Source organism: Acomys minous, assembly GCF_964271855.1.
Source record: "Acomys minous genome assembly, chromosome: 1".
NCBI lineage: Eukaryota > Metazoa > Chordata > Mammalia > Rodentia > Muridae > Acomys > Acomys minous.
The window spans coordinates 10005063-10015195 of NC_140483.1; the positions used below are offsets into that span (position 1 = coordinate 10005063).

Sequence of the window (10133 nt, forward strand, 5' to 3'; positions counted from 1 at the left end):
GAGTATGGGGAGTGAGTAACCAGAATGCATTATACACATGCGCTAAGTTGTCAAAGAGCTAACTTAACAAAACCCAAAACATGCTCTGTTGTTTCAGTTATAAGCATGCAAGTCTAATTTCTGAAATGAAGGACAAGTAAACAAACCAAGCAAGACTCGGTCTATATCAAAGTCCCAGAAATTTGCTGACTCTTAAACTTTAATTTAAAATTTATTTATTTATTTATTTATTTATTTATTTATTTATTTATTTATGTTAATGTATATGAGTAATCCGTCTTCACACACACCCAGAAGAAGGCATCAGATCCCATTGCGGATGGTTGTGAGCCACCATGTGGCTGCTGGGAATTGAATTCAGAGCCTCTGGAAGAGCAAACAGTGCTCTTCACCTCTGAACCATCTCTCTAGCTCTAAAATTTAACTGTTGATGCTGGGACCCAGACCCAGGGCCTCACACATGTGAGCCGCGTGGTCTTGGTGCTGCGCATCCTCCCACATTAGAGTCTCACATGCAGCAGGCAATGTCCTACCACTGCCCTCTCTGATGGTTTTAAAGCTGCATATTCATTACAATGGTGACCATGTCTCCATCACTAAGAATGGAGACTTAGCCTAGAAGTGGACCAGAACACTATAAAATCAGATTGTTTCTTCTAAGGACTATGACCTTTCCTGCTCAAACACTAGCTCCAGTGCTAAGACTGTAACCATGGCACGTGACCAATGGCACGTCAGCTATGCTCCCACCTGGGATGGCCACTCTTACCTCCTCCCCTATAATTGTCAGCTTGGGGAATTTCCGGGCCAGGGAAGAGCATATACTCATCTGCACCAAGCGGTCTGCCTTGGTCTGCAGGTCTGTGGCTGAGGTCTGTAACGAAGAACGCAAATCTCAGTGCAGGTACAACTAGGGAGAATTAGTCTTTCAACGCCCAAGTGCACAGTAGTCATATCATTTCCACTGCATTTCCAGATTTTAAATTCACAGAGCTTAGCCCCAGATGAGTCAAATAGCCACGTGCCCTGCTGCTTCTCGGAGAATTAACAGCAATTAAGACTGGGAAGTCAAGCTGGGTGGACTGCATGCCTGTAACCTCAGCACTTCGGCAGGCTGAGGCAGGAGGATTGCCATGTACTTGAGATCAGCTTGCACTACAGTGTGAAACTGTATGCCAATAAACAAGTATACTTCAGAAACACAGGCTGTGTACGCGCTTGATAGACATCAAACCTGTACCTGGCCCATGTGGAGCGAGTGCTCTACCACTGAGCTACATGCCCAGCTCCATAACGGTTCAAGTTGGCAAAGGTGCTTTAAAATTTCTTGGAACATTCTCTTCTCTAGTTGAGAAATTATTTTATTAGATTTGAGACACCAACCTTCTTTAAACAGGCTAAGGGACAGGAAACTACCAGTGTGGTGGTGCTACACGCTTTTTATAATCCCATACTTGAAAGGAGGAAGCAGCAGGTTTAACAGAAGTCCTAGGCCAGTCTGGTATACACAGTGAGATCCAGGCCAGCCCCCACAAGTGCTGCGCCAGCCTGCTCTATATGGTAAGATCCAGGCCAGCCCCCATAAGTCCTATGTCAACTTGGTCTATATAGTAAGATCCAGGCCAGTCCCCATAAGTCCTGTACTAGACTGGTCTACACAGTGAGTTCCAGGGCAGCCAGGGTAGCACAAAAAAAACCGTGACTCAAACCCAGAACCAACCAACCAACCAACCAAAAAAGACATAGATTTATACTGTTTCAAAGTGAAGCTAAAACTCCATTACCAGTGTATAAGGAACACCTTCTATAACTTCCCCTCACTCATTCTTGTAACTCAAGGGGTCCTGAGGAGGATGCGCTAATGTATTAGAAAGAATTCCTGGGTTTTTATTTTGGGGGGTTGGGAATGGAGATGAGCTTGAGGCAGGGTCTCCATGACACAGGGCGACAACTGAGAGAAGTTCCAGTAAGGCTCCAGTACTGATGCGGCAGAAGCCAGAGGCCTTGAACCAGACCAATGACTCATTGCAACCAACATTTGCAAGCAAAGAAATGTGGACAAAAGGGCATACTGTGGAGCAAACTGTGGCACACTACAGCTTCCACAAGAAGACTTTTCTTTTCCTCTGTTGGGGGAGAGGTTGCAAAGGTGGTGGTCAGGTACAAGGAGAGGGGGAGACAAGTGGAATTGGGGTGCATGGTGTAAAATTCACAAAGAACCAATAAAAAGTTTTTAAAAAGAGAGAAATATTTATCTAAACATCACATTTTCACAAACATGTCACATGTCCTAAGGTTGCATGACTTTGTATGAAACAGATTATAATCTGTTCTGGAGGTAAACTTCAGTCAGAAGACCCAGTCATATATACAGAGATCTTGGATGAAGTCTGGGGTTACTTTCAAAACAGATGTCCAAACTAAGGGCCTCAGGATCTTCATTATTTCCATTGTTACTTGGTCTTGACTATGACATTCTTCACCTATTGTGACAAACAAAGACCATGACTGCACAAATGGACAGGATTTGCAGTACCTTCTGCACGATGCCCAGGTCTCCTTCAGCAATGACACACCGGACTATGTTTCCTGCCTTCTGGGCAATAGAATATGCTGAGGCCACCAGCCGCATCAACACAGTGTTGCTGGAAGCCATGATCAGCCCTGAAGGAAAGGAGAGAACTGTTTTGTTACCTTAGAGCCCAGCTACCAGTTTCAATAATTGAATTCGAGCAAACACATGGCAACTGAGGGCTTGGGTTGCCTCAAATAACTGCACAGGTTAATAAATACATACTAAAAGAGACTTGGAAAAGACACAATTTTGGAAATAACTCTCTCAAGCCTTGTCACACTCTTTTATAGTCAACAAAGAATTTCAAAGTCTGAAGAAATGAATTCGGCAGGTGAAGAAGTTTTGAATGTGAGTGAAAGTCTTAGTAGGAGCTAAAAATATAATATGTAACACCAGCCTTGGTGAGCTGATGTTTTGAACGATAGAGCTGGCAATGGCAAGGGAGGGATCAACAGCAGAAGGGGCTTGAGTTCACACAGGTAAACTGTGAGAGGACTGGGCTGTAGCTCGAGAGAAGAGCATTTGCCTTGTAGTCCAGCTTACTCAAGGCCCTATGTGCAAACCCTAGCACTGCTTAAAAACAAACAAAATCAAAATAAAGGCTAGGCATGGTGGTGCACACCTGTAATCCCAGCACTAAGGGAGGCAGAGGCAGGCGGATCCTTGTGAGTTCCAGGCCAGCCTGGTCTACAAAATGAGTCTAGGACAGCCAAGGCTACACAGAGAAACCCTGTCTCAAAAAACCAAAACCCCCAAATAAGCAGACTCAACTGCATGTAAATGCAAGTATGTAGCCCTGGTAGGCCTTGAGCTCCCTGTCCCTATGTAAATCAGGTGGCTTTGAACTCACAGAGGTCCACCTGCTCCTGTCTCCTAAGTGCTGGGCCCTGCCCCAACTCTGTTTATGTGACAGTCTCACTATGTAGCCTAGGCTGGCTTCAAAGTATTAATTCTCCTACCTCAGCCTCCAGAGCACAGGTATGACAAGTATATGCCACCACACCTGGCTTCCAGAAAAAGATTTAAAGGACACTCTGAAGGACCACTCCAGTGGGGCCAACAGAGGTGTTAGTGGACACTATATCACAGCCTGGTATCTTCCATCCTGCTTCCTTCTTTTCCTTTACAAGTGATTTATACAAAGTTCCCTAGAAAGAAAGACTGCTGTACTGAGGCAGCCAGGTGGTGGCACATGCCTGTAATCCCAGCACTCAGGGAGGCAGATCTCTGTGAGTTCCAGGCCAGACTGGTCTATAAAGCAAGTCCAAGACAGCCCAGGTTACATAACACAGAGAAACCTTGTCTTAGAAGAAGAAGAAGAAGAAGAAGAAGAAGAAGAAGAAGAAGAAGAAGAAGAAGAAGAAGAAGAAGAAGAAGAAGAAGAAGAAAGCCGGGCGTGGTGACGCATGCCTTTAATCCCAGCACTCCGGAGGCATAGGCAGGCGGATCACTGTGAGTTCGAGGCCAGCCTGGTCTACAAAGCGAGTCTAGGACAGCCAAGGCTACACAGAGAAACCTTGTCTCAAAAAAAAAAATAGAAGAAGAAAAAGAAGAAGAAGAAGAAAAAGAAGAAGAAGAAGAAGAAGAAGAAGAAGAAGAAGAAGAAAAAGAAGAAGAAGAAGAAGAAGAAGAAGAAGAAGAAGAAGAAGAAGAAGAAGAAGAAGAAGAAGAAGAAGAAGAAAACAAACCCCTTCATCCCACCCACCCCAAGGGTTTATGGGGAACAAGCCTAGGGCAAAAACTCTCAGGCCAGAGGTAGAAGTCATGCAAAGCCTTGAGTTCAATCCCCATTACAGGAAAACACAAAAACAAGATCCAATTACTGGCCTAGACCTATATGAAATCCTAGAACTCAGAAAGCTGAGGCAGGAGGATCCTAAGACGGGGACCAGCCTGGGATATATATATATCAAGTTCTAGGTCAACCTGGCTAAATAAAGATGCATTGTTTCAAAGACAACAACAGCAAAAACCTTTGAAACTAAAGACAAACAAAGCTTTCTCGACTCAGCACATGATTATTCTTTATTCACAGGGACCGTAAATAAAGAACAGAGAAACTATTTGTTCCTTTGACAGTTTCTAAGCTGACTCAACACACCTTTAAATCCACTTGCATCATTTTCTGTTGCCTCTGATCTAATCACAGGAATTGAAAACATAAATGGGCAATAAGCAAGTGCGGGAGAGATGCGGCTGAGGGGCTGGAGGCATAGCTACGTGACCAGGAGCTTAGGATGCTCTGGCTACGTGAACAGGAGCTTAGGATGCTCTGGCTACGTGAACAGGAGCTTAGGATGCTCTGGCTACGTGAACAGGAGCTTAGGATGCTCTGGCTACGTGAACAGGAGCTTAGGATGCTCTGGCTATGTGAACAGGAGCTTAGGATGCTCTGGCTACATGAACAGGGGCTTAGGATGCTCTGGCTACGTGAACAGGGGCTTAGGATGCTCTGGCTACGTGAACAGGAGCTTAGGATGCTCTGGCTATGTGAACAGGAGCTTAGGATGCTCCTGCAGAGGCCCTGGGCTCAGCTCCCACAGGGCAGCTCACACCCACCTGTAACTCTGGTTCCAGGACAGATGCTCTTTCATCACCTGCAGGTACCCAGGCTTACATGAGGGCAGAGTACTCATACACACAAGACAATGAAAAAAACTTTTTTTTTTTGATACAGGGTTTCTCTGTGTAGCCCTGGCTGTCCTGGAACTCACTCTGTAGACCAGGCTGTCCTAGAACTCACTCTGTAGACCAGGCTGTCCTAGAACTCACTCTGTAGACCAGGCTGTCCTAGAACTCACTCTGTAGACCAGGCTGTCCTAGAACTCACTCTGTAGACCAGGCTGTCCTAGAACTCACTCTGTAGACCAGGCTGGCCTAGAACTCACTCTGTAGACCAGGCTGGCCTAGAACTCACTCTGTAGACCAGGCTGGCCTAGAACTCACTCTGTAGACCAGGCTGGCCTAGAACTCACTCTGTAGACCAGGCTGGCCTAGAACTCACTCTGTAGACCAGGCTGGCCTAGAACTCACTCTGTAGACCAGGCTGGCCTAGAACTCACTCTGTAGACCAGGCTGGCCTAGAACTCACTCTGTAGACCAGGCTGGCCTAGAACTCACTCTGTAGACCAGGCTGGCCTAGAACTCACTCTGTAGACCAGGCTGGCCTAGAACTCACTCTGTAGACCAGGCTGGCCTAGAACTCACTCTGTAGACCAGGCTGGCCTAGAACTCACTCTGTAGACCAGGCTGGCCTAGAACTCACTCTGTAGACCAGGCTGGCCTCAAAACCAGAGATCCGCCTGCTTCTGCTCTTGAGTGCTGGGACTAAAGGTGTTCGTCACTACTGCCTGGCTAGTAAATCTTTTTTTTTTTTTTTTTTTTTTTTTTAGAAGGGAGAGAAATGATGTGATTGACTGATGTGCAACACTGAAAACCATCTTTGAACAATAGCTGTTCAGAGTTAAGATGAAAATAAAATGGGTATCTATGTGGTATTTTTGTATTACTGTATTCAAGCTATATTGATTTTCTTTACATACTACGTGTTGTAGGTGGAATAAAGTAAGCTATGAATGCAAAAGTAGTAACTTAAGAAAACATCTCGCCTGGTCTACAAAGTGAGTCCAGGACAGCCAAGGCCACACAGAGAAACCCTGTTTCGAAAAACCAAAAAAAAAAACAAAAAACAAGAAAACATCTCATTGGCCTTATGCCAGCTGTTCTATCTGTGAACAGCCATACAGCTAATGTACTTTGTACTGCAAGTAGTTCTGGGTTACTAGCCCTTCCCAGCACCTTTTCAGGGGAGGGGATGCTGGGAAATCATGCCTGCGGCCTCCAGGCAAGTTCTTCCTCAGTGAACTACATCACGCCTAAGGAGTTAAACCAAGGAGAGTTTAACTTGTCAGGGTGGGGACAGAGAAGTAATTTTCTCTCGCTGTAACTTTCCATATATATCATTTACCTTTGAGCCAGTTCAGAAATCTCTTGAGCCTTGTCAGGCCTCAGGCATTATTAATCTACTTCCTCCTAACCCTGCCACAGTTACACAGCATGATCTTCTTCCAACAGAAAATGTCCAGGCCGTCTGCTCAGAGCCACATACAGACACACAGGTGCAGAGCCACATACAGATGCACAGGTGCAGAGCCACATACAGACGCACAGGTGCAGAGCCACATACAGATGCACAGGTGCAGAGCCACATACAGACGCACAGGTGCAGAGCCACATACAGACGCACAGGTGCAGAGCCACATACAGACGCACAGGTGCAGAGCCACATACAGACGCACAGGTGCAGAGCCACATACAGACGCACAGGTGCATAGCTACATATAGACACATAGGCACATATGTATTCTCTAAAATGAAAAATCAAAAAAAGCACAAAAAGCTTCTATGTCTTTGGAAGGGTGTCATGGTTTTGATGTAAGTATCTCCCATGGGCTCATGTGTCTGAATGAATCATTGTTTATCAGGTGCTGGTTAGGGGGCTGGGCCTAGTTAGAGTAAGCAGAAAGCTGGACTGCGGGCCCTAAGCCTTCATTAGGCCCCAGCACGGACACCTGCTCCATTTCTTTCCTTTTTGTTCCAGCTCTCTGCTTCCAGATCTACCTAGATGTTAGAAGCCACACATACACAAGCTTCCACTTTCAAGAATGGAGTCCCAGCTGCCACGTGTTCCCCAGCACGACTGACTGTGTGCCCCTGAAACTTCGAGCCAAAATGAACTGCTTATCTCTAAGTTGTTTCTTATTCACAAGTGAGGAAAGCAACTAATACAAAGGAGTATTCTGACCGTAGGGAGCTGGCATGGTGACTGATGGGAAGAGTTCTTTCTAGCTCGAGCCTTAGAGTAAATATGAAAAGCAATGAATGAAAAGGCAATTAACCCAACTCCATGCTCGCAAATGTTGTGGAGTCCACTTCAGTCTACCAATTATAATGCCTGCCGGCTACTTTAGAAAGATGGAAAGTGACACAAGAGGGAATGCTGGCGCATGCCTGTAATCTCACCACTCAGAAGGGCTGGACTTACTGAGAAAACTGCTTAAAAACTGAGAACAGCCTGGCCTAGAAACCAAGTGCCAGGACAGCCAGGTGTGCACGGTAAGACCCTGTTTCAAAACCAAACAAACAAAACCAGAACAGAAATAAGAAGAAAAATAGCAAGGCTCAAATGACCAGTTTCTTTTCACAGCCTTAAGACTTAAGAATAACCCTTGCCTCCTCAACCCCCCCCCCAAAAACCCCAAAAACCAAAATAACAGTGAAAAAAACCAAACCATACCAAACAAACCAACCAAACAAGCAACCAAACAAACAAACAAAATTTTGTCCTTCACTGTTTTTTTTAAGGCAAATATTTATTTTTATTTTTTTAAATATTTATTTATTTTTGGTTTTTCAATACAGGGTTTCTCTGTGTAGCCTGTCCTGGACTCGATTTGTAGACCAGGCTGGCCTTGAAGTCACAGAGATCTGCCTGCCTCTACCTCCCGAGTGCTGGGATTAAAGGCGTGCGCCACCACTCTGGGCTTTGTCCTTCATCTTTAATTCACATAAAGATGGTGAGCATGCAGACTAGGATTCAAAAATGTCTGATGTGTTCCCAGCAAAAGCATTAAAATAATTTATCTTTGGAACGTGGTCAAAGAGTGCTGAGGTTCAAGGTATTTGGAAAGATAAAAATGAGCACGATGGAGCAATTCTTAACAATTAATAGAGATCCCTTTAGTACGAGTTATCGAAATATAATAATCAGCTGGGTGTGGTGACCTTATTTCTGCTGCTTACACTTGGTAAGCTGAGTCAGGAGGCTTGGGAGTAACACACCAGCCTAAGGTCCATAGTAAGTTCCTGGCTAGCCTTGGCTACTGAGCAAGGTACTTTCTCCACACACCTATGTATGCACACACATACCCTAAACAAAATATCCCAAGCCCCCCAAAGTCACACACACACACACACACACACACACACACACACACACAGAGAGAGAGAGAGAGAGAGAGAGAGAGAGACACACACACAGAGACACACACACACACACACACAGAGACACACACACGTATAATACAGAGGGGAGAGGGAGGACACAAACAAGCAGACAAGCAGAACTAACTGAACAATGTCTCTCATTAAAATTCCAGCAACAAATTCAAACAAACTACTCTACTAGTCGGGGTGGGATTTTTAAATCTGAGAAAGAGGCTGACGAATGTGGTGACACTTGGGAAGGGGGAAGCAGGAAGAGCATGGATTCGAGGTCAGCCCAGGCCACAAAGCAAACTCTTGTCTCGAAAGAAAAAGGAAGAAAGCCGCTCATACATGAAGGACAGGGCAATGGCTAGAGCTTCAAAGAGAGCTGGATCTTTCCTGTACTCTTATCAACATATGCTCCAGGGAAACTGGGAAAACGATTCAGTTGGTAAAGGCACTTGCCACTAAGTCTGTGAACCTGAGCACACCCCCCCCCTTTTTTTTTAACGTTCCAGGTAGTCCTGGGTGGAAGCATACTCCTGTAAGCCCAAGGTTCAGGAGGCTTAGGTAAGAATGCCTTGGGTTTGAAGTAGCCTGAGCTTGTTTTGCCTCTGTCGGTCTGTTTCTAACAGGCGAGACAACTATTAGGGAGACATGGATGAAATGATGAAATGAAAACAACAAAAATTACAGGAACGGTTTAAGAAACTTGGAAAGGCCTTTAAAACATAAAACTAAGACTGTATTCATTAACAAGGTATTAGCAAATTTACACAGAAATTAAGACTTGGACATGACCAAAATGCCATAAGCAAAGCAAAGTGATAGATACAAGGAGAGGGAAAGCTGCGTGCCTTATAACTTAAAATTGAGCTGTTTTGTTTGTGGCTTTTATGCTTCAATGTGAAAAAACGAGGCAAGGACAGTTGCCAAGCAGTTCTCAGAAAAAGAAAAGTGCTGATCACTAAATACACGAAATGCTCAATCTCCTGTGTATAAGAGAAATGCAAACTTAGAGCCCGAGAGCTGAGATTGGCACATGCAAGGGTTTGTCCTGTTTGCAAGGACTGAGGAAACGTGTTCCTGCTGGAGCCCTCTGACAAAAACAAAACATATACATCGTTTGGTGCAGGTATTATATTCTAGAGGGAAACAGATCACAACGGCCTATTAATGTGTAGAAATCACAACTGAAAGAAGTTTCCAAATTTGGATGCAGTAAGAAGTGAACGTCAAGTTTAACCTTGCAGTTTATTCCAGCTTGAAAGAAAAGGTCCAGAAAAACAATCACATGTGGCCACTTGCTTCTAGATGCCTTGGAACTAGAGGCAGTGTTCCCACAGGGTGCTTGGGATCACAAGCCCTGGCTCTCCTCTAATCTCTGCCAGGGGTGTCAGTTACCCAACCAAAACACTAGGTTCTGCCCTGCTGCGGGAGAAACTTACACTCAGCCTGCCTCGTATCCCCAAAGCGCTGTCCGGCTCGGTAGCTCAGCGTCCTGCTGCCAGCTTCCTCTGAGCGCAGCAGACCAAGGCACAGAGAGCTACTGCGGCTGCGCTCGCCGCCGAGA

At 45.2% G+C, this 10133-nt stretch overlaps 1 protein-coding gene across 3 annotated transcripts in view; it reads right to left on the bottom strand.

Moving 5' to 3' along the window:
* BPNT1 (3'(2'), 5'-bisphosphate nucleotidase 1) overlaps positions 1 to 10133 on the bottom strand; it is a 28091-nt gene extending 17958 nt beyond the window's left edge. For all 3 annotated transcript variants that reach the window (XM_084799397.1, XM_084799396.1, XM_084799395.1), the window contains exons 1-3: positions 10009 to 10133; positions 2537 to 2664; positions 770 to 874 (exon numbers count right to left, since the gene is read on the bottom strand). In XM_084799397.1, coding sequence (XP_084655523.1) covers positions 770 to 874; positions 2537 to 2656 — 225 coding nt within the window. In that variant the 5' untranslated portion in view covers positions 2657 to 2664; positions 10009 to 10133. The remainder of the gene's footprint in view (positions 1 to 769; positions 875 to 2536; positions 2665 to 10008) is intronic.